Source organism: Festucalex cinctus, chromosome 11 (genome assembly GCF_051991245.1).
Source record: "Festucalex cinctus isolate MCC-2025b chromosome 11, RoL_Fcin_1.0, whole genome shotgun sequence".
NCBI lineage: Eukaryota > Metazoa > Chordata > Actinopteri > Syngnathiformes > Syngnathidae > Festucalex > Festucalex cinctus.
The window spans coordinates 24,009,732-24,035,715 of record NC_135421.1 but is presented as its reverse complement, the minus strand read 5'-3'; the positions used below and the strand labels follow the sequence as shown (position 1 = coordinate 24,035,715).

Genomic DNA, 25,984 nt, shown 5'->3' with positions numbered 1-25,984 from the left:
TGCAAGTGAGGCTCTGCCACATCTGCCCCCCCTAACCGCACATCCCTGATCGGGATGGGCTTTAATGTTTTTGACAGTAACTAAGCCTGCCTTTTTCTAGCACGAGGCAAAATAGTCTTTAAAAAAAAATAAATAAATAAATAGTTTATATCCTCAAGATGTCAGGACCGTTGCGTACCTTACATACCTATTATTGTGAATTTTCATACATTTCCTGATAAATACCACGCACGCACCCTTCATCAGATGCTTTGAGGTCTGCACTTTAAGCTGTGTTCAGGGCCTCAAAAAGCTTTTGCATTAGCGAAAGTCTCATGAGTCAGGGGAGGGTAGAGAAAAAGGTAGTAACACCCGAATGACGCTTTGTTTTGGTAACCACAAAACCAAGTACTGCTGAATTCTGATGGATGGACTTGAACGCACTTCAAACTGAATAAGGGAAAGGCTGATAATCTTGGACAAATACCTTCAGACTCATCCAGAGAGTGGGGAGAAACCCCAGCACCAAAGTGCACTATGCCAACAACTTGGAATACAAAACAGATGGAGAGAGTGTAAACATTGTCTCAGAAACGCCCGAGGGGATAAAATAGAGGAGATATCTGAAAGAAATTATATTAAGAGGCAATAGACAAACACAGGACTTTATACAATAATAACGCACTGACAGAGAAGCTTTTTCTGCTGGTTTTGGCTTTCACTTTACCACCAACCGACACTTTTTTTTTTCTTCCGAAACCCTGTTGAGGTGTGAATACCTACTGCCTGCTGAAGGATTTCTAAAACTTCACTTTAACAGCAGTGTAGAGAGGAAGGAGCAGATGTCATGTTCAATCACTGGGCTTCTCGTGTTCCCCCTCCCCCCCAAAATTCAGAATCACCTGTCAGACCCCGACAATGTACCACTTGTGTGGAGTGCTACTATCACCCCTTCACAGCAGGCTAGAACACGATACATGAAAAGATAAAAGTCAAGGCTGCACTCATGTCACTGGGACTCGAGCTGACAGGCTTGTGGAAACGGAAAAAAGTGCCGGCAACAATCACGTCAATTATAAGTGCCATCGTGTCTTGACATTGGAGTTACCAGACTTACGTTATTTTCGAGATTTGAGCTGTGGTTCAGCTGATTTTTTATTTTTTTTGCTCTGATCGATCGACTCAACTCATTTCAAAACAAGCAGGATGAATGACTGTTCAATAAACGGGCCTCAAGTTATTTAGTTCCACCTCTAGTTTCATGCCAATTAGCGAATTGAGAATTACAGTTTGTATATTTATTTAAAACAACCACATACCTTTGCATGCAAGTCAGCTAGCCTAATGCTAACACATTATGGGAAACACAATAGATGGGCTAACAAGCAGCTTATAAATTAAAGTGTTATAACACTAAGCAATGGATTTTTGTACACTAACTGAATAACAAAATTCACAAGTGTGTATTCTTCATCTTCCTTGCTCATGTATAAAAACGACCAATATTACTGCAGTTTTTTTGTTTTTTTTTACGGAGTCATGGTATGATAAGAATAGAAACTTGCCATTAATTTCATGCAATTTTAAGTAAACATGCTATCTTGGGGAAAAATTGTTTTTTGGGTGGGGTGGGGTTTCTGTATCAAACGTACTAATGGTATCAGTAACTATTCAAGAGTATTCGTACTGGTCTGAAAAAAAAGTGGTATCAAAAATCCCTATAATAATGAATAAACCATGCACAAATTGTTTAATGCTTTTACATTCTTCAACTTTTACACTTTCTATGCAAAGCAATTGAGACAAAGATTACTCGAAGTGGAGAATACCAGTGACAGGTTCGCGTTACTTTGGAAACAAGAGGAGCCTGCAATATAAACAAGAATGCGACATTTAATTGGATTTTTTTTTTTTTTTTAAGGAGTTAGTGTAGTGTGCTGATTCCTAAACAATACACCAAGACCAAACTGCCGTTCTTTAAAGGTCAGCTGACTCCCAAAGCAGAACCTGTGGAATTAAGCGAGCCTCCCTTTTGAACACATTGTGATTAAAATGACAAATGTGTTTGCGCTCACAGTCTTTAATCGACTGTATTATTAAAAATAAAAGTGTAAAAGTCATGGTTAGTGAGAAAAAGATGTCCTTCTCTTACAGTGGACAGCTGTGAAAACAGTCATTCATTCATTTCAGTATTTGATAACGACCTTGGCAAGGTCATACAGTCTTTGTGGGCCGTTGGTGCGTTCAAAAAGTCCAATTTCCTGAGGTAAAAGCACAGAACCGGGTTTCCATTAAATGTTCCTGCCTCCGAAGCGACGTCCTGCACAATGTGGCTGCAGATAACGCTCGCTCTGTCGCAACATGCGGGACAGAATGAGCCAATTAAACTGATGACCCGTGACCTCCCTCTTGCTACAGCATGGAAGGATGTAAACAAAGGAAAAGCCGCTGCGGGTGACCCCACCCTGTCCTCATAACATTGGCCCAGAGGAAAGAACTGCACAAGCCAAACAAATATAAAGAAAACATGCGAGCGGGTGGAAATAACAGAGGGATACTTGGGTGCATAAATTCAATTTTAGGCCTTGCGTGATTACTACACCCTGAAGCATATTAATCATTGGAGTTTTTACATCTAAAGTCCACTTTTATTCAGTAACGTGAGAGGATCCACAGTAAATCAAAGCCTAAGTACCACTCCCATATATAAATACACAGTCCTAACTTCACTTGACCTCGTTGCTTCCTACCAATGCCAATCAATCTTCGTTAGTTGGAACTTTTCTCGTCAAAGTGACGTGCGTAAAATCTGCATGGCAGATGTGGAACTCACCCCAAAGTCCTCCAGGGGGAACTGCAGCATGTCCCTGAGGACGTCGCTGAGGATCTGGGTCTTCCTCTGCACCAGAACATTTTCATAGTCCAGCGGCTCGATCACCTTAGGCTTCACCTGGACAATAAAGACAAATCACATTATGAAATACAGGCGCAACAACTAATCTGGAACTAATCGACTGTCGAAACTATTTTGAGAACGGTTTAATCGCTGAGACACCTGTTTTTTACTCTAGTAAAAGGGATAATTGAATCATACTCAATTCATGTTTGTGCATTTTCTGCATTCACAATTTGAAATAATTTCCATTTTGAAAGTATTTTTTTAATACAACTTATTGATTAATCAAATAAAAAAAATCTACAGATTAATCAATCAAACAGTATACATTATTGTTGTCTGAATTATTATTTTTTTATATATATTTTTTATACAGGAATTATTTTTGAAGAAATGAAACCTTAAATAAATGTTTGTTGGGTTTATTAGACTAAAATCAATTAAAATCATAATCACCCTGAATGACTTGGGGTGGGGGAGGGGGGGATTTTAAATTTTTGCCATATCGCCTAACCCTAATAGGAAGAAAATGATGCATCAATGGAGGAACACAGCGATTATTATTATTATTATTAGTCTGCTTTCCTTGAAAAGACACACCCTGTGCGTTTAAGAAGGGTCACCAAATTATTTCAAGAGGAGAATGTTGTGAAAGAAAAATATGTGAATAATGTGCCGTGGCCTTTGTGGTCACCACATCTCAAGCCTGTTGAAATGAAACCCTGATGGGATAAATGTTTTCCCATCCCCGTCATAAAAACACCCAATTAGAAAATATGTTTTTGCAGAATCGATGTTCGCTTGCAACATCTCACTTGGACATTGCTGCCAAAAATCTGTCCATGCAATTAAAACAAAGAAGAGAAATTGTCTTTTAGCAAGAGGCACACTTTTTTCTTTTTTTTTTTTTAAATATACTGGATAGTCAGTGTGAGATAACTGGCCAGTCTGAACAGGCAAAATTACACTCTGACGATTTAGTAAAGTAGATTTTAGACCAGGTCCAAGTTGTGGCACAGATGTTATAATGTGATTTTGGTGAATTTGATCAAAGCACATTGCCAACTGGGCTTTCCCACAACGCTTTGTCTATGGGCCAACAACCCAACAAAAAAAGGCATGATCTCATTCCCCCAGCTCACAATAATAGTCGGTGGGGCTTTGAAATATTTCAATGTACTTGAAAGGCTGACCATCATATGTGCAATGAGATACAAACTACACAAAACAGAAATGGCATCGCAGGATCCTCTCTGGCTGTGTAGTCTTCCCCTGGAGTGACCCAACCACTGGACCAATTAAGTTTGACTTTTGAGCCAAATAAAAATACTTTACGAGCCATAGTAATGGAATAAACTCGAGTTCAACTATTCATCTGGTGCTAACGCAGCATGGAAGCATGTGGTTCTGATGCATATAATGACACAGCTGACCAACTAATACTGACGCCCGCATGACACCTGCTTTGAAACTTAATCACGGTGTTTAACCTCCACAACACATTGTAGTACACATCATTTAAAAAGAGCCACCAATTTAAAATGCCTTACCACCACCTGTGGCACTGAGTCCACCTCAACCTCCGCTGCAGCCAAACTCTTATACTGCTGGGGACTCTCAATGACCAGCTCCTTCTTTGGAGCTTTACTCGCCCTTCCTTGCATTGTCAACAGCTGCGCTAAGATATTTCCAAAAAAGATCCCTTCAAGATGTGGTGAGCCAGCATATCCAACAGGGGAGAATCCTTGCGCTGGAGTTGAGTTGAGCTCACACCCTCCTTTTTCGGCAACTGATCGGTCTGAGGAGTGCTGGGCTCACACCCAGCCTGAGGAGATGGCCCCTCCTACACTCCGCCCGGGGGAGTTCAACAACACCCCCACACACGGACACGCTCATACACAATCTCTCTCTGACCCGCTGCTATCCACCTGCGCGGCAACACGGGAGGCTGACAAAGGACAAAGCAAAAGAAATGCATTCCTAACGCAAGGCCTCTTTGATGGGACAGCTGAACGAAGAGCCGCGAGTACCAAGATGACATCAGGCAGTAATGTTTGTGTAGCATTACTGTACCGAATGACAGCACCCGGGGAGTGAGTCAGATCCCGTGATTTAAGCCATGATGTTGCACAAGCACGGCAGATAAGGTAGCAGAGTACAGGTCATCAGATTGCGGCGGCTCGAGCAAAACTTGGCCCCGATAGACAAAGAGTAGCAGGCGGGAAGTACAGTGGGACAAGTCAAACAATTGGGAAGGTGAGGACAAGCGCGCCTTGAAAATGACTCAAAATGGAATTTGTAACAGCTCATGCCGCTCCTGTGATTGTTAAATTCACCAATAATTATTTTGATAATTTATCATTTTGATATTTTGTCTGATTAAAAATGGTCAAAATCCTCGAAAGTTTAGCCTCTCAACTGTAAACATTCTCAATTTCTCTATGAAAGCAGACTATTACCTCACCAGTTGAGTAGCTGCAAAATAGCTAGTGTGCATGTGCAACTAGCATTAGTTCTTAAATAACCTGAGAAGCATGATTTTTTTGGGGAATGTGGGAGGAAGTCAGAGGACCCCGGAGAAAAGCAACCGAAATACGGGTAGGACATGCAAACTTTAAATAGGAAGGACGGAGCTGAGATTTGATCCAAGAACCTCGGAAGTTGTGAGTCAGACGTGCTAACCACTAGGCCACCCAGGAAAAGAACGTGACAATAAAAAAGGCACCACAAAGCTAGGTCAGGTAGAATGCACTCAATCACTTACTAAGAGTGTTTTACTATATTTGGACTGCTTTTTATATAGCACTTTAACTATACCATATGGTGCCCAAAGCGCTTTACAATTTAAACCTCACATTATATTTACATTTGACCATTTAACAGTGTTACTTCCTTTTACACTGTGTTTGTGTTCTTATATTGCATATTTGATACTTGTTTTTCTTGTGCTACTTGTTAATAAGTACATTATTAATTTTATATAATTATGACATAAATTGTGAATGGTTTTCTGTAAACTGCCTCAGTGAACAGGCAAAATATTATAACTCTAAATTCAGGGAGTATAATTTGATGTTTTGTTTTGGTCCTCAGTTTGAGGTTCTGTCGTATGAGAAATATGTATCAACAAATAGTGGAAAATAAGGGGTAGGATTATGATAAGTTATCTGAACTTCTACCTGCTCCTTTTTGAGTACCACCATTGTATAACGTTTGTTGTAATTATTTTGTTTCTTTTAACCTGTTACTAAATAAAAAAAAAAGAAAAAAAAAAGAAGAATGTTGAGAAGTGAGCCTCTTCTATTCTCTTTATTGCACTTGTATGACTTAATAATACAATGTTATTTACAAAATAGCCTAAGAAGATACTAACATTTTTATGTTGGCACATTTTCACACGACAATGATTTTCTTTTTTTTTCTTTTCCATGATTTCCTAAGGGAAGGCAATCTTAAAGCTTAATTTAGAAGGTTTCACGCACAAATCAGATGCTTTTGCTGCGTGACAGTGACTCTATATATTCACAAAGGTGAGATTAGGCCCAGCTCCTGTCTCACTACTTGTTGATACAACTGCTCGAGGGCCATTCCAATAGGACGCAGCCAACACCACCTTGGAATGGGGCTGATCATTGAGAATGTTATCTTTTCAAGCTGGTGTCAGTTTAAAGTGAGGAGGCGAGATTAAGTCAGCTCTCCAACAGCTGCTCCCCTTCTACAGTCTCCTACAGGCCCCCCCACCCCAAAGAGGCGATACTGTCCAATTATTTTTACATCTCTGTATTTAGCAATGGTGGTTATTGAGGAAGCAATTTTTCTGGTGTCAAGTCAGATTTCTGTGGCATCTCAAGACAGGTGACAGTATGGAAAGTATGTCTAAATTGTTGAAATAGTCTACCACCTTTGTGTTATGCCACTAGGCTAAATACACCAGAAACTATGGTGGGAATGGCCACCGGTCCTGATTGTCATCAGCATTCTTTGGTCTACGCAGGAAGTAAGTGTGTTAAAAAAAATGTGTCGAGGGTCATGCTCAACATTAGATTGTGGAGAGAGGCATGCAGTGGAGCCTGTTATAATCAGTAACACAAAATAAATAAATAAGTGGACATCTTTTAATTTTTCAATTCTAATTAAGGTTTTAAATGGCAATTTCCTGGTCAGAAGGTCTTGAAAATTAATCTTTTTTTTTTTTATGCCTCCAGAGGGAATTTGAGAGGCTAATATTGTCACCCAAGGGAATGTCGCACAACTTACATTCTCCCGGTCAATAAAAACGTTTACTGTATTACACCATTTACAACAATGAGCTATCTTATGCGGTAAAATGGAAAATATTTTCCTTCTCTTTCCATTATTTCCGCACCCCATTTTGGCAGCCCACCTATTGGGATTTAATTAATTGTGCCCTCTGCTGGTTGATGCCAGCAGTTGAAATCCATCATGAGCACAACACAACACAACTTAACTGCATTGATGCAAAACATTATAATTATCAAAGTACACTTGGCAAACAAAGACTTTTGCAAGGGACGACCACATTGCTCGCAAATCCTCATGATTTGTAAGCAGCTGATGACTCAAACTCTCACTAGATTTAAAAGGCCCACAACAAGACCCACTTGAAAGCAGAAACAATGTGGTTAAATAACTCATGCTGTTTTATATCCACTTCTGGCTGCACTTCACAAATTTGCCACACTGTGTTTTTCGTTTGTAACCGGGCTGCAACAGATGTTGACATTGTGTGATACAAAACATCCTCTCACTCTCTCCCCACACACATGTAAGCAAAAGAGAATTGACTCAACTGCCTGGAAACACAAATTTAATAGGCTAATTTTAGCCTCAACAAGATAATGCCCCCATGTGTCATATAGGCAGTTCATGGTGAGTCCCTGAGGCACGACGAGGAAGTCACAAATGCACCAGAAGGCTCCGTCTGCCCTCATTTGAACTGTCTGTCTGGTGAACGCAACTGCTGGCAGCAGTGAAAATAGGATTGAGCATATAGTTGATACATGACATTCCCATGCTGGTGTAGCGAAAATTGGGTACTGGAAATGAGACATTTTACCAAGCAATACGTGGAGAGTGGCTTCTTCGTAAAAAACTAACATATTTTGTAGTGGAAAATAATCATACAATAATTACCTTTTCTGAAGAATCTCTCTTTCCACCACTGGCTTCCCTTCAAAAAAGGATAATAACGTGCTAGAATCACGGTGGGGTGTCGGTTGCTATGCATAGCTTACTCGGACGCAGAATTCCAACTGAGAGTCCGACAAAGCTACGAACTGCAGCTTTGTCAAAAGTACCGTAAGCAAGTAAGAAACCGTACTTTTAACTTTGTTACATTGAGCTCAATTCCAACAACTACTTTAATCTTATTACTGGTGTCTATATTTTGGTTTGTCAGCGACTTCCTGTATCACCAATCCATTGGAACTATTAGAGACGTTTGACTCCATTTGACCAATTAAAGAGAGCCACACAGTGACGTGACCATTAAAAAAAAAAAAGAAAAAAAAAAAAGAAAAAAAAAGTATTTACGACCTCACACAAAAGCAAATTTTTCAAAGAGACTAAACAAGATGTAAAAGAATTGCTATGTATCTAGTTTGTGACTAAACCATACAGTAAGCTTCTTATAGACTTCCTGGTTCTCCTGCATTGGCCAAAGACCTTGAGATGCATTACTGTAATGGACACTTGCTCACTGGTTGTTTGATTCACTTTCTTGCAAACACTCAGGAAAAAAAAAAGGTAACAAGACATCCAGAAAGCAGTACCGGTCAACCTTTACAGGACTGTATTTGTATTTCTCACTTATGTAACAAAGACTTGATAGGATCTTGGTGTGAGCGTAGCAAAACAGGGTGTAACCTAGAATGTAACAAAAACACAGCCCACTCTTTAGCTCCTCTTAGCAACCACAAACCACCACCCATGAGCCACCCAGAGAGTTCTGACATGTTAATTAATAAAAAAAAAAAAAAGACACGTAAAACTGTTAATTAAATGTGATGCGCTAAAGTAGTCAGACGTAATCCCTGTCTAGGTTGAAAGAGTCTAGATTTGTTTTGCAAATATATGCACTAAGTATCAACCTTTCAATAGATTGTGTAAGAAGCACCGACAGTAAAAATCGATATAGCGCAACGCTCCAATACTTCTTACTTAATGATCACTGCAGAGACACATTTGAATGGCGCTCCAATACAATCTGGGAGAATATCCAACTGCCTGGATGTCTTTTCGGAGAATACAAGCGCGAGTACTGGAGATAATGGTCCAGGTTTCAGCAATTAGGCTGAAGTGTCTGAGAAGATGGAGCGAATCATCAGGATAAAAAGCATGTGGCCGCTGATGTTTTACTGTAGATGCACAAGTCATGATATGAGCAAAGTATAGAGGTGAACTTGTAGGCCAGATGTGATGATAAAGTGAAACTCCAATTACTGTGATGGTTAGATTAGTCTCGATTACCTTTGGAAGGTCCATAATACTTAAAGAAGGCATGTTATGCACTTAAACGCTTCCCATGTGTTTTAGCATAGCATATAAAGCGTAGCATAACATAACATGTCTGTGACATGCTTTCATCAAAACATACCACGGATCACTATTACTGCATAAATTAGCCTGCTCTTATTCTCATATAAAGGAGCAACTATCTACTCGACCAAAATATACTGCTCGATATGGGGCCAGTTATTTCACACTTGATGGGTGGGCAGGGACTCCAGAGACCCAATTGTTGGTATACAAGCAATTGAAAAGTCAATTTCCCATAACATGCCCCCTTTATGACCTTTTGACATTTACACACAGCCACATTAATTATGTCAATGCCCTTTAAATAAAGTCACTTTACAGGCAGTACATTTTTTGGTGCACATTACAGTAATATAAACACTCATACAGATGACTATAAAAATGGATACAACTCTATTAAATGGAATTTAACAACCAGCTAATTTATAGTTGATGACACGCAGACCTGGTTTGGTATTTCTTCAGCTCCCCCGCAAAAGGGAACATCTCATTAGTTGTGGTTCATTGAAAGCAAAAGTTTCATGGGGGTATGTGGGAATCACGACTCCCAAGTCATGGGATGAAAGACACATTTATCCTAAACCAAACTGGCGTCAACACAACCTTTCTTTTGCAACAACATTCCTCCGATAAAACTAGCAGATACTTCAGCACTTCACTGCTGTTGGTCGTTCAAACACAGGATGGAAGTTGTGGCTTTGTGAAAGCAAAGAATGGAAATACATAAACAATAGTAACCTTTTAAGTACGAGACTGAGGAATGAGCTCTGTTATTCAAGTCGATAGCGGTTGTTGAAAGAGCATTGCCTGCATTGAAGTATGCGTGATCTACTTAGGGCTGCTACACTTAATCCAATAGCTTCAATAATTTGATTTAAAAATAAATAAATAAGAAAAATAGAAGCAATATCTCTGCTTCAAAGCTGCATGGTGATCAGTACAATACTTGGTTGATTCATTGCTGAATCCCTTTATTCAAAAACAGGACATTATTTCAAATTGACAGCGCAGGAAAAAAAAAACCCATCAGAAAATAGACAAAAATGCTGATTGTTGTTTTCTAAAGTAAAAGCCGATGTTTGTAAATGTTTTTATTTTGCTTCAACATAAAGATAATCAGTCAATTTTTATGGAAGATGACAGAAATCTGAGAATATTTACCGTCGAGAAACCAAAATGCCAGATTGGAGCTTCAAAAGTTTTGTAATAGATTCAGCAACTGTGAAAAGCTATGCACGTACTACATTTGACGCCTGAAGGCGGTTATGGGAACATTTTTTTTGGCCAGCTAATGCTTCGATCTGGTCCCGACAACCCGAGGCTACGGCTGACGCCGCGCTAGCAAACAGGAATATTTGTCCGGCTAACGCCATGCTAGCAACAAACAAAATGGGTTTTCAAACTTTGGACGCTGGACTTTAAAGACGAACTAGCTTAGCGCTAGCTAGGATGAGCCTAATAGCAACGCAGATTGATTAAAAAAATAACAAAAATAACAAAAACGACACTTTGTTATGCTGTTGTAAAATAAGTTGTTGAGAGCTATGTACTCAGTGTTGCGTAACGTTGCGCTTTTCTTTTATCTTCCTTTGTTCTTTTAACTTCCTTTTACTTTGAGACTGATGGCTGTTGAGTGCAGACATGCTTTGTTGAGCTCCGCAATAAGTACGCCATACTTGGCGTCATCCATTCATCCGAATGCATCATTAAGCTGCCAAAACTTAAGTTATTTTAAACTAAAAAGATTAATCTTAGTCTACTGTCCTTCACTGACACAAACCAGGCCAGTCCACACCTTTTAAAACCATAGCCAAAGTCACCTATATTATGCATCTCATAAGCATGGTATTAAGCACAAACATATTTTCATTTGATTAATTTAATCGATATATATTCTACAGCTGCCGCGCTAGCAACTCCTTTTTACGCCACCACAATAATGACCCGTTGCAATTAGAGGGAATTAAAAGGGCAAACTCAACAGTTTAGATCATCTCATAATCTGGCCTAATGGATTGCCAAGGTGCGAAAGGTATTGAAGTCTGCGGCAACTGGAGAGTGTGACACGATGGCAAATAATGTGATGAGGAAAGCACATCAGTCCGCGCTCACATTAAACTATTGATTTGCAAGACTGCCGACTGCTGACGGTGGATTAATTGAACCCCATCTACATGATAAGACCTCTCCCAAGCCCAGGGAGGCGACAGTGCCCTTGACCTAATTCCCTGCTCTCAGCTAGGGCCACTGTCACTTGGATTTCTGCTGATGAGCCATCACGGGAAAGGATACGTGTACTGTACACACGCTCTCACACACAACAACCAGAAGGGCAAGACAAGCTGGTACGGAGTAGCAGTAGCCTGGCCAAGCCTGTCGCTTGTCAGATGAAGAATGGCGATTGATTTCCGGCAGACAGAGAGACCTCTGTGCCACAACGCCTGCCGGCCCCTCCTCATCCTCGTCACCATGCCAGCCCGCTGAGGCTTTAACCCGTGTAGTGCTTAGCGGAAGGCAAGATCCAGCACTTCGACTGGCCTACATTTTATACACTCATATTATCACTGTCTTGTTGCTGAATCAGCTTCATTTTGCCTCCAATAAATGAATAATAAATGGTTCTTCGCAATTAATATACTGCACTGCCCTAATTTGTAGTTTTGTCTGAAAGAGGGGGTCTATCCACAAAATGTTTTTTTTTGTCCTGATGCCCAACTACTGTAATAGAAGTAGATTTGGTTCACGCAAGGAACCATGGACACACTTGCTACAGTATCACACGTAAAAGAATGAATGTGCCTATTAAGTGCAAATAAATTTATCTTCTAAATTTAACAGCGCAGAGAGTATTGGTATTTGGTTTTAACAATCTTGCCACATTTGAATGATGAAAAAAATAAATAAATCACCAATCGTTTTAAAATGAGGCTTCAAAATCATGAGAACTGGATGCTGCATTGCCTAGCATCGTTCTTATGTTTACACATGACTACAAGTTTGAGACTTGAAAATCCTATGGAACTTTTCCATGCCGTGACAATGAGGCACTCTAAAGCAGTTACACCATTTTAATAGTCCACGTAATGGCTGTCAAATCAGATAAAAATTAATAAATAACTAAAAATGTATCCCCCATATGCTCCTCCCTTTTCTTCGTGACATGCACCTACTCAGGGCAGACAACGTGGCACTCTAAAACGGCTAAAGCCCCGGTCAATATCCTGGCTGTCAAATCACTTTACTTTTCTTCTAAATTTCTACCCCCTTTTCACTCTTCCATCTTTCTACGCGTTACATGTTACACTCGCAGTTGACAACGAGGCGCTCTTCTTATATAAGAGGGGAGACTATTGCTGGATACAGTAGTGTGCCACAGATTGTTGTATTGCAGTGTTGAATTTCAATTTTCACCACCACATCTTCCCTCATTGAGTCAAAATATTAGAAACATAGTAGGGTAGGATGCAGTGCAATTCTACACCACACACAGCAAAGTACTACTATAACAATAAGACATTAAATATGCATTAAAACCCTCTTTCACAGGGTCAATCCCAACATAGCGTTATCTACTTAATAACACAAAATAAACAAGCACAAACTCACCAAATGAGAGAAAACAAATCAAAATACTATGAATGAAGGCTGTTAAAGCCTCAAGTTTAGAAGTACTGTTATAAAGAAATGTTTTAATTAATCTGAGAACAGTGTTCCACACACAAAAAAAAACAATAAATCTAAAATTCACCAACAAATTCATTTCCAATTAAAATCTGTCCTACCTTTCAGTCTTAAATATACGTACTATTGTGGAGACACACATACACACCTTCAGCACTCTCGGTGTGGGAAAGATACGAGACTCCCTCCGACTCAGCGCTCGCTCAACCTCAGATGGCCCGATTGGCTCAGCGGCTCCTTTACAGATGTAGCCGCTACAGTTCCTCTCTAAGACAGTTCGCAGTCCATCAAAGACGACCGTGCTGGTGGTGCACCCCATCCCTCCGGGTCCAAAACCGGCATCAGTCAGGAGAGCCTGTGAGTGACCCAGTTTTGGCTCCTTTGCCCTCTTCCTCCCTGGTCCATGATCTGACCCCGCAATCCAACGCTTCTGAACCAGGGAGGGAGCGCCGGCGCTCGGGCGCAAAGAGTCTGAGCGGCGAGCCGGAAGAGCAGGATGGCTGGAGAAGTAATACACACACAGACAGAGAGAGGAGAGGAGGAGAGCCCGGCTGTGTTTGTTAGCAGCTCCACTCTGTGCGGGCTGGAATAAGCCAGTCAGCAGGCGAGATGCAGCGAGCGAGTGAGCGAGAGAGGAAGAGCACAGGACGAGGGATGGGAGGGATGAAGGATACTGGGCAAGCTCTGCAGCAGCCTCAGTGCTGACCTTACAGTAAACATGCAGAATTGTTTGTTTGCAGTCAAGTCGTGCTTGTTCTCTACAGTCCAGAGTCTTTTAGACAATTTTTTAAAAATCACAATTCCTTGGGACGAACATGTATCATGCATTTTTAATGAAGTATTTGAATTTAGGGCTAAATGATTTTGAAAAATAATTGCTATTTTCTCCCCTCAACATTATTTATTCTCTTCAACGGCAACACAAAATTTGACCAAACAAGTGTGGCGTAAACAGTGAAACAATAAAGCAATGTGTAAACAAGTGGACTGCACTTCTTAAGCACCAAACTAATCTAGACACTATATGAATAAATAAATACAACATACATATAAAGCCTCCTCTTTGCAGACACATGAATGAGTAAGAAATAAATGGGTTACAGTAAATGTGACCTTATATCCAGAGGGAGGGTTTGCTCCCGTGAACAGGCAAACAGCAATATGGCTGAATGCTTTTCTAGTTCAGATGCGCTGCCAAGGCCAACAGGGTGACTCTTTTCAAAGTGATGCTAAATACATCAGTCAGCTGCTTTAAAAAGTGGGAGTACGCACAACACTATACAGAAAGAAAAGACATCGGATACGAACATGAAATAACCTCAGCATCAATCTGTTGTCCAAACAGTGAAATGGGAGGATTTAAAGACATCAGGCAGATATCAACTGCTGCGTGATCTCAAGTTGGACAGTCTGCCAGAAGTGCAGATATATCAGAAGCAGAATAACCAAAATTTGAGCATCTGGAATGCCGGATAACAATTCATCTGCAAGTGCAGGCTTTGATCATAATGTTCTGGGAATAAGACCAGAGAGACGGAAGATCAGAGTGCTAAAAGTTAATTTGCTTTAAAAAAAAAATCTGGAAAAGTAAAGTTTGGTTTTCTGCAGGCTATTGTTTATAAAAGGCAAGTCAACCCAAAAATATTATTTACAATATGTTCAATGCACCTTCATGAGTTGAAACACTGCATTATGATTAATGTTGTGTTTGTAGAATATGAATTAAGCAGCAAAATCCACCCATTTTTATCCATCTCAGGGGCGTCCATTTTGCCACTTTCTGTCGACTGAAAATGACATCACAGTTGCTCAGGGCTCAGGCAACAACCAATCCCGGCTCATCTATTTTCAGAGTTTGGTCATGTGACTCATGTGACAAGCTGAGCCATGATTGGTCGTTACCTGAGCCTTGAGCAACTGTGATGTCATTTTCAGTCGACAGCAAGTGGCAAAATGGCCGCCCCCTGATATGGATTAAAAATGGGTGGATTTTGCTGCTTAATTTATATTCCACAAACGTAATTTTGAACAGAATAATATATTAGAGTAGTGGAGGAACGTAGAAGGTATTGTAAAGAATTGTTGGGGTGGTTTGACTTTTAATACATTACATATACACTGGCAAAAATAAATACATAAATCAAATACAAAAAGAAATACAAAATCAAGGACTCCAACAAAGAAATTCTCACTGTGGTTGACAAATTTCCTTCATTTCACTTAAAACAAGTACAACAATTTGCATTTGCAGCCCAATGTGATGTTAAATAGGATTATCCATGCTCAATTTACCTGTCAGTATGATTGCTCAGTGAACCAGCAACAAGGGATTCAAAGAGATCTGATGAAATTTATTTTTATACACATATTTTATTAAGAATGCATGGATTCTCATCAACAATTGAAGAAAAGATCCTCGGAAGAAAACAAAAATCAAAATCAAAGTTGGCTTGTCAAAACAAAAGCCACACTGAGAATGAATGTCATTTAAAAACCAACAGAGATATACCCAAGCTGCCGTGCTAGGTTTCCACATGCTGATCATCATGAGGAAATAAAGAGCAGGGAAAGAGGGTATCGTAGTTTATTTATCCACATCCCTTCCCATCCTGCTGCAGCAATACACAGAAGGCATAGGGATTTCTCAGTTATTAAATATGTCACGGCGGCGCGCAGCATACCCACCAATTATAACCCCCGAGGCATGCAGTTTCAACTGTGCTCATCATTGAAGTCACACAATGGCCACTGCACACAGAACAATACACCGACTCCCTTAAATGTACCCTTGCTATTTCTCCTCAAAAGAATTTAACACAATCGCAAGTACGGTTATGAGGAGTCGGCGATTCTTACTTCCCATCAGTGTTACATTTCGAATGCTCGCATGCCTTCCTGCATGCTGCTGCTGTGTTAATATTTCAGTAGCCTGGCACACTGAACTACATTTGACTGTACAAGGAAACAAGCCACAGGGCAAAGCCGGTGAACCTCCATACGAGCCGATTAAAGAAATAAAACGGGAGGCTCCCTAGTAGAGTAGAACCAGACTGATTATGTATTACTGAGTGCTAAGAAATATAGCCGAGCACGTCTCACTTCCTCTAAATTTATTCCTAACCTGCAGCACCCACTTGTACCTTGCAGCACAACCAATACAAGAGCAATACATTGAACCGCCATATATCCCTTAACCCTCTTTCTTGCCCCGTTCTATCAATGAAGGTTTTCAAGCAATTGGTCAATTGCAGTATAGCTGACTTTTGTTAGATGACATTTTGTTTTAATTGAGCATTTAGTATTTAAATAAACAATGTTTATTATTCGCTTTTGTTTTATGTGTCAGTTTTACAGTAAATGTGAACCAAAAGGTGTTGAAAAGAAAAATGTGAGAAAAGGAAAATTATACACTTGAAGATAAGTGAATTCTTATTCAGAACAAGAAGACTTCAGCCTCGACACAGTCATATTGTCCCTTATCAAGGTTAGAGCAATGTGTTTTGCTGTTTACTATTTCTACAAAAAAAAAGTTTGGCATATCTGCTACACTATTACAAATCAGTGACTATTTAAATGGATAATGACTCAGTGCTGTGAGCAGACATTGCTTGAAGTGTCACAGGTGGTGATCACGCATTTTCTGCCTTGAGGATACAAATTCCTTCGGTACAAGAAAGGGCATGCCACGAAAGACACAATAGCAAACTAACAGGACTGCTACTGATGGTGTATTGGATTTCCAACACTTGAGGAAAAATTCTCATGCCATGACTGGATTTTTGCTTTTACTTGACCTGACTGGAAAGTTGTCCAATTGTAATGTTTTTTTTTGTTTTGTTTTTTTGTTTGTTTGTTTTTTTGGAGCCTTGAGAAAAAAATTCAAATTGCCTCAAAATATTTGCATCTTAAATCATCTTTCTCCATTGAAACGAAGGGAAATGCCATAATCTGTTCCAGCCACACCCAAATTAACAAAATGTCTGCAATGTGTTTTACAATTTAAAAAAAAGAAAGAAAAAGTTTGTTTGTTTTAGCATTAAGCTAGCAGACTTTTGGCAAAGTTAAGAAATGTATTTCTCCTTTTATGTTTAGTTTAGTAAACTTCAACTTGGAATAGCTATAAACAGTCTTTTTGAAGAACTGTTTAGTATCTGCCCAACTGCTGCTTGTAGTTGGGTTAGTTGAACTGAGTTCACTGCCACCACATTGCTCTCGTTTCTCCAATTTTGCTCGCAAGCCAAAGTAAACAAAGCATATGGAATAACTTGTAAATTGAATCACTTGTATCTCAAGACACCATTGTACTCTATGCTATGAAGTCAATCAACGTTGCCTGATTTGTTCTGGAGGGAGTCATTTCTGAAACAGTATCCCCGAGTGATGATGAATTATCCAGGTCGCAGAGGGGAGTGCTGAGTCACTGCTGCGTGTGCCCTTTCCCTTAACAATCCACACACAGTCTTGGCTATGTCTGCGGCACACTAATAAAGCACCAATTTGACCTCCACAGCAGGACTGTGTCAGGTTTACTGAACCTAAGAGTCTTGATACTTGATTGGGCACCATATTGTTCTGTCTTACTCTTGACTGTGGATGTTTAGATAGATGTAAGTATCATCTGTCGGATGTGGAAGCTGTCACAGTCCACACGCTGTGTCGCTCTGCTTAAATCTGCAGCAGCTGCAGAGGAGATAAGAGCAGCGGTGGCATAGATTACTGCTACTATGACAGCCTTGCTATGGACTGTAGGTTGGAAGTAACACACCCTCATATCAACACACCATCTGTGCTTCCTCACCGCACATAAACATTACAGTGCGTCCCATGTGACCATAAAACTACTTTCATGACTGAATGTTCAAGTCTGTAAGAAGTGCTTTGTGATGTCATTAGTGGGTGATTGATACATCTGTTAATTATGTGGTGTTTGAGAAATAACATTTCTATCACCAGCGTCTTGAAGCATTGTCGGCTTAACTGATTTCACCATGTCTGCTTTTCTAAATACTCGCCGCTATTTCTGTACTTAGGGCCTCCTCCTGTTTGGTCTCTCCAAGACAAAGGGCAAGGAAGTTCTTGAACAGGATTCTTACCACCAACAATGTGAGACATAAGCCCCTCCTGGAAGGAGGCCTGCTGGTTCCTTAAAACCAGAAATGCAATTACATGCTGTGCCCCAGAGGTAGGCAGGTGCTGTCAATCAACTTCTGTGTCAACTCCGGCGTCATCCGGCACAAGCGTCTTGACCTTCACCACGACTGAGAGAGACTCCATCACCCCCCACCCCTAACCCAGCATCCAGAGTGGCTAGAGGCATTTCCTGTCCTACTGGGATATCACGGGTATCAACTTGCTCTTTGGCTGCTGAATACAATACTTGTGACCTCTTAAGCATGTACTTAACATTATGCAATAAAGACAATTTTACGGCTTATTCTCAACAATATGCAACAAACGGTTCACAAAATGATTCTGGTTGCTTTGACTTAGAAGCAAAAAATTGAGATGCAAATGCTGTATGCCGCCAGTCGACTCAACTCGGCAAGTGATAACCGCTGCAGTGGCCAAAATATTCCTAATTAAAATTAAATTGCACTAATAAACTAACAACGGAGAGTGCTAGAACTACACAAATGGAATACATGGCCTTTTCAACTGATGTGCGGCAAACAGCACTACTTTCAACGTGTTAGCAGCAACAGTTGGGTGGAGACAAATTACAACATCACAGACAACACCTGTGGAAACAACGGGGTCATCTTGAGTTTCGCCTTTTCACTCCTAGGCGTGAACACTCCGACAAAGACACTAGAGACCCCATGTGTGGTTCAGAGAGGCCAACCTCAAGAGGAGTTGGCGTGTCTTCTGAGGAGTGGCTGCAGCTGGCCGCATTTCCATGTCCAGGATTCTGCTACGGGACTCTGCAGGGATGAAGTGTGTCTGAGTCCACACGCAATCTGGTGGACATCACTGGTGCATGCATCACCGCAATACAGATAAAAACTGGCAAGCTCAGAGAAGACACGGACGGCCATACGACCGCAAAAAAGGGAAGCAGCTGTTTCCTGCTAATGAGTGTGTGTAAACAAACTTTTTCACTATTGTGAAACTCCTGGTTAATGGAGAGTTTAACAACGACTGGTTTAATTAACTGATTGGTCACGGACAGGGTAGTGTTTGTTGCTTGTGTTTTGTAAAAAAAAAAAAAAAAACATGGGAAGAGGACCTTGAAAAAAAAAATTAAATTGCAAATTAAATTGCTAGTGCAGTAGATTTACTCGAGTTGAGGATTCAGACCATAAGCCTCCGAAGCGTGAAGCAGATGCTCTGACTATTCATCCACCAAGTTGACCTTTCTCCACTAATTAATTTAGCAAGGAAATTTTGGCAAATGACAATCTCTACTTTGGATGACTAAACATGATCCATAAATAAAAAAAAGTCTGCTGAACTCAAGTTTGGCTTGGGACACTTCGGTCGAGTTGCACATGTGGGTGGGATGCATCGTCCAGGAATTTCAAAAAGTCACATGCCTCCCATTTTAAAACCCCCAAATAGTTTACATGAATCAGGAGAGCAGCATAAATGATTGTAAAGAAATAAGAATGTCAGGTTATCATGTCTGTGGAGTAAAACAAACACAAGAGGCCAGCATCCTCTTCCTTTAACTTGGTATTTTGGGATGGTTTATTTATCCCACGTAACCAAACAGAGTGGTACTACTTCCGCTGCTTTAGGGTGGAGCCACCAAGCTAAGAATAAACTTGACACAATGGACCCATATAGTGCCAAGCGCAGCTTCACTTGGCCACAAGAAACTAATCAAGCACAGCAGAGGTGGTCTGACACAGTGCCAAGGTCCCCGAGCTGCATTTTGGTAGAGTAATCTAACACCAACATACTTCCTTACACATGCCAGCAACGTAATACTAAACTGCTTCAAAAGAGGTCAAATTTCAAACAGAATAAAAAAATAAATAAATAAATAAATAAAAAAAAAACAAAAAAACACTACTTGCATGTGTTTAACTGTGAATGATGAAAATAAAAAGAATGTGGAGGGGCTTCACGAGAGGGTGGGAAAAGCTGCTTCTCGCACCTGATGGAATGCTTTACTGCCACCTACAGGTTAATCTTGAAACATGGGATTTTTTACTCTATGATCATCAGACCTCATCATCAGATTCCAGAATTATACCCAATGTTGTGGACAATAACTGTATAATAATCATATATTGTCCTCCACGAAGTAAAACAATACAAACACAATCTACTGAACCAGTGTCAATGAAATTCAACAGGAAGTAAGGAAAGTAACAAGATCCTGCAAACACTATAAAAGATAATGACAATAGTGACTAAAATGGTCATTGTAGTTTGTTCAAGCACGCAGATAAAAATACATACAGATCCATAGGATCGTGGCGGTGGCTATGAATAGCAGATTTTCGAGAGCACCCGTCATCAAGGTCAAGCTTTGACATGAAGTGCGGAAGCTGAGATGTGAGGCAAGTTCACACTGGCCTGACACAAGGTCTTCCCAGGGTGAAACTTACGAACATGTGCTAATTACAACTCTACGCCTGACGTGTTCTTAAGTCTTAACTTACATACAGAAAGAGTTTATATGTAGAACCTCTATCAACTGAAATTCAACAATTGATCTTTTATGATTACGAATTTTTCATACAGATCTTCTTGGGTTGTGAATCAGTCAGTAATAAATGATCATTAACATGATGAACCGGAAGTATGGTCATGTTTTTTACGGTGTGTTCCAGACTTGAACTCTGTGTCACTGAGATGATGGGGGGGGTTTGGGGCTGGGGGTGTTTGGGAAATTTTAGGGATTAGCTAATCTGGGCTCTTTGTAATCAGTGGAAATCCTCTTGAGCCCGCAACAGCGAGCGCCGCTGACAATCAGGGGAAACAGAGGATGCGGGAGGATACGAGGGCACGTCCGCACACCTGCATACTGGATAGTTGGCAGTCGATTTTGCTGCGCTACTGCACCACTAAACTCCCCGGGGTGTCACAAATGGCTGTGAAGGTGACAGGTGTTACTTTAAATAAAGTTGCGAGAGTATTAATAATGAAAAAAATCTGTTCTGAAGTAGGTCTGACTGTAATTGTGATGGTGCATAAGAGACTATTATGGAGTCTTTGGAAGGTAAGACTACATGTTTGTCCAGTTGGTGACATGAAATGGTTGGCTGAGGAAGCACACGTTACGTACTACATCCTTATTAAATAATGAGACACTCATTACCGATGTTTTGGTGCAGTGTTGTTCATACACGCTATTTATTATGAGCATAGCCTCATCTCTCATGCAGTGTCACGCATACACAAACAGCAATGCCACCGATTTGCTGCTGATCCGGCCTCAGCTGTTGGCATGTTGTGAGCTAGATCGCGCTAATTTCCCGGTGAGCAGTATGGCTGCTATGGCAACTAAGATGGATTTGACATTTTTGTAGGTCTCAAGTGACCTTGGGTGGAAATAATGCCTTTTTCAGCATCAGTGATTCAGAATCACGTCAACCAAACAAGGGATAGTCACAGGGGACCTTGTTATTCACAACAGAATATGTATTTTCACCACAACCTAGAAAAAAAAAAAAAAAAAGACACAAACCACTAACAATATTTATGTAAAGGGAAGCCAGATTCGAATGTGATCCATGATCCAACGCATACCACATCATGTGACAGATGGTCACACGTGAAATGGCATCTTGTATTAACTATGAAATGAATGGGCTCACTGCTGTCAGATGTGACTCAAATGTTGAATTTCTAACACAAAAAGCGGCCTTGTGTAAAGTGCCCTGAATTAAAGCCAAGGATACGGAATAGTCATGCAGAATGGTGAAGAAAAAAGATACACATTTAAGTTTCCCACCAAGCATGCGACTCTATTTTAAGGCCCACTTCAAAACTTAACACATGATCAAAAGGTAACAACGTGCCGTGCAGGGTCATTTCGTCCACTTGACATCACCAACGTGTGATCAAGGGGAGGCACGTGGCTTGCCCTGCATAAACATCATCCTAGCACAGCACACGCCGATCCTGCCTCCCTAAGATGAATCCCTAACAAACAGACCAGAAGCAAACATAAGCAACCCCTCAAAGCAGGGAGAAGTGTCCGTCGGATACACTAGCTTTGAAAGGAGAAACAAACACAGATTACTTGGGCCACCTTTGCATGAAGATGTCTGTGACTCTGTTATCATTTGTAATAAAGTGTAAGTAGACAGAACTGGTGGTTGTTTTAGTAGTGAGGAAAAACAAAATAGTACATCAAGTTAAGGAGAATTATTATATATTTTTACGTTTTTATGCGTTTTTAAGCAGTCTTAAAAAAAAACGTCTTCTAATGAGAGTAATTGGGCATTTTAGAGACGTGTGAAGTGCTCATTGCATGTTTTTTTTTTTAGGATATGCTGCAATGATAGACACTTGTCATACCGCTACAATGCTACATGAAGGATTCTTCCGGTTTCCTACACAGCTGCGCCGTAAAGGCCATCGTAGGGAAGCGTGGAACTGACAAACATGGAGTAAACAGTTTTGAATGGACTACATTGTTCATTCGTTACTGCAAAGTGGTTTGAACGTCTTGATAAAGTCATTTGAACGTAATGCAAAGTCGTTCAAACGTATTGGTAAAAATCAAAATGTATGCCAAGTGCTATTGGGGGAAAAAGTGGAACGTTTTCAGCATTTAGCCTACGCTACATAGCAGTCAAAACTATTTACTCCACATTGGCAGTTCCACACTTTAGTGACACCAATCCTGGAACTTTCCCAACACTCTTTGTTAGAAAGTTATTGATGCTGCACAGACAGCAAGGTAACAGTTATAGGATGAGAAAGAAGAAACTCTCCACCCTGTCCTGTCCTTCCCTCACCAACCACAGTGTCAGATGAAAGAATGCAAACTATGCATCTGCCTGGTGAGAAGTCATTAGAGACCAAACCCTCTGGCAGGTTGCATCGCTGCTCAGTGCACAAACCGAAAGCACCAGCACAGGGGTTTGCGGGGATTATCTTTCATTAAACGAACAGCATGCATTGTGGGAAAAAGACATATCAAAGAGAACAGCATCCAACTGATGAGTTTACTTGCGGTTATCCACCACACGCTAGAGATCTTTTTGGTGAATTCACATAAGCACACAAGAGTCTCCTTCATGGGAAATCCCTGATGAATGATAAGTTAACTTTTACTTTCATCTTTAAGCAGCCTGATAAGTCAGCAGCACTGACGGGAAACTTTAGTAGTTTCCCTGGCGATTTAGGACGACGTAGAACAAATTAAAACTCTCAACAGTCTCTCTGCCAGGAGTGTTAATAAGCGCTTCTTACAAGGCTCAGCAACTTCTGCAACAGCGGCTGGTGGTATTTGTCTAGTTAAGCGAGTGAAGGGTCAGTGACCGTAGGGGGCCACAGGAGGACGTGCATTCAAAGCAGATTACCCACATGGGTTGTTCGCCTAATACTACACTCATGGAGCCATCCGGAATCATGGTGAATTATCAAACAAGAGAAAGGGCAGCAAGGAATAATTTGGCATGAACAATTGTTTCATCGTTAACAACAACGCAGTCTTACTGCTTCCCATTTGAAAACCGTATCCCAGCAACATGAGTAAATCCACCTGCATGAGTTCCTTGCACACTCCTGTGACGCATTCCTAGAAAAACGCCAAGTCCTGCAACAACACGCTGCGAACGTTTGGTTTTCTTGAGGATGGTACAATCTAAAAAAGGCAGACAGCAAGATACTTTCCCATATGGAATTCTGGGCAACAAGCAATATTGTGTGTGCAAAGTAGAGAAATGGTGATCTGTCAGCTAGGGGAAAATACTGACAAGGGTAAGTGTGTTGGCATATCGCCTCTCCTCTAATCTGCTCCATCATGGTTGCAGGCTAGCAATAGTTTTGCCACAATTACACACTGTCTGCGAGCTACAGCGGAGGTTAGAGTGGAGAATTTACATTTATGGACAATTCAAGTGGGCTGGCAGGGTAAATACACCTCTCTGGAAGAAAAGTAAACACACACCGACTTAAAAGGAAAATGTGGTAGCCATTAGTCTCTAGTCAGTGTGGTTGAGCTGCACAGGCTTCTCTACATATTAAGGGCCTTCTCAGGGTTTTAATCCAATGAGATTAATCTCCAGTCGAGTGTGCGAGTGAAGCCGAACAATTTAGCCAGGCTGAGCTTGAGCAGTTTCACCTCTCAGCTAACAGGCGGGACCCTGAAAACACAAATGAATTTGTTTTTTTTGTTTTTTTTTTTGTTTTTTTTTTTTCTTCAAAAAAACAAAAAAACAAAAAAAACAAATGAATTTGTGATGAGGAGAGGAACTGCATCCACAGGCCACACAAATGTTTACATAATAATTCACTTGTTGGCCAGTTATAGGTCAATCGAATTCTCTTATTGAGTACCTACTGGTATATGTACAATGTGTGCTCTAGGTTCAGAAGGGCACCATTTATTTGGCACTTTGAAGTAGCTTGAGGCTAAAAAATAACATGAAGGCTTCATTGGGTTTACAAGACTGCTGCGGGAGTGGATAAAGAGCAACCTGACATTTAAGTCCTTTGAAAAGTGATTCCAAAAGAACAAGGTTACAATGAATAAGGAATGTTTACGGAATGCACTTAACAGTTTGAGCAAATTACTAAAATTAGCCCGGGAGACAATTAAAGACAATGCTCACAATAGTGTTAAAGATTAAGTCAACCTTAAAACATTTCTTGGCAATAATAAGTTATTTGTGACCTCATTAGTCTAAACATGACATTCTGATTAATATTACATTTGTGCAATATGAGTTATGCAGCAAAAACCCAGCTATTTTTATCCATCTCAGGGGGCGGCCATTTTGCCACTTGCTGTTGAAGATGACATCACAGTTGCTCAGGGCACAGGCAACAACCAATCACAGCTCACCTGTTCACTGACGCTGAGCTGTGATTGGTTGTTACCTGAGACCTGAGCAACTGTGATGTCATTTTCACTCGACAACAAGTGGCAAAATGGCTGCCTTTTCATATTGATGAAGAACTGCTGGATTTCGCTGCTTACCCCATATTTCACTAACGCAATGTTAACCAAAATACCGTATTTAGATGAGTGGTGCCGCATAGAACATATTGTCAAGAAATTTTGTTGGGGTTGACTTCCCGTTTAAATAGTTATTTCAAATGACTGTAAAGCCCAAGTATTGAAGCTTAGAATGTCATTGATTGGTACAAAATTGTTTTTTCTTCACCTCAAAATTAGGAAAACAAAACAGCTAGCTACATGTTGTGTACAATGCAGTAAAATCCAAATGCAAAAGTTGTGCTCGATCACAGATTATGCCAGATGCAACCGATCACATAGCATAAAGTCCAAACAAGACCCACAACAGTGCCAGGTTGTTACTAAAATCCTTTATAGTTGCTTTCAAGTATGTGCCCCATTGATCCAAAACAGCAAAATTAATGGGCAGTAGAATCGCAGCATGTGCAGCAATCCAAGCTCTGTATCAGGGTGTGCAATATGGTCAACAGCTTCGTCGCTTCTTCACAATGCAAGAACCTCAAACCTGCTACAACTGCTGCCCTTGTCCAAAGATAAGTATGCATTTGACTTACAAATCTAAAGCAATTACTGCAGGACATGGCCCACTTCATGAAGCACACCGAGGGAGCATTAGTACTAATACCAAGGGATGCCGAAGGCTTTCATATGAGCAACCACCCTGCGGCACTGCCCTTCCGCTCGTTTTCCAATTGAACGGACGAGAACGCGTTAAAACTAAACAAACTGCTCGCGTCACAGAGAGTGCATTCCATCCACCACCA

At 40.6% G+C, this 25,984-nt stretch overlaps 1 protein-coding gene across 6 annotated transcripts in view; it reads right to left on the bottom strand.

Moving 5' to 3' along the window:
* LOC144030233 (dedicator of cytokinesis protein 9-like) overlaps positions 1-25,984 on the bottom strand; it is a 63,698-nt gene that overhangs the window by 32,348 nt on the left and 5,366 nt on the right. For 2 of the 6 annotated variants that reach the window (XM_077536348.1, XM_077536349.1), the window contains exons 1-2: positions 13,263-13,702; positions 2,813-2,929 (exon numbers count right to left, since the gene is read on the bottom strand). In XM_077536348.1, coding sequence (XP_077392474.1) covers positions 2,813-2,929; positions 13,263-13,433 — 288 coding nt within the window. In that variant the 5' untranslated portion in view covers positions 13,434-13,702. Of the gene's footprint in view, positions 1-2,812; positions 2,930-4,425; positions 4,660-13,262; positions 13,703-25,984 lie in introns of those variants that run through there. The other 4 variants (XM_077536350.1, XM_077536353.1, XM_077536352.1 and 1 more) reach the window with 2 other exon arrangements.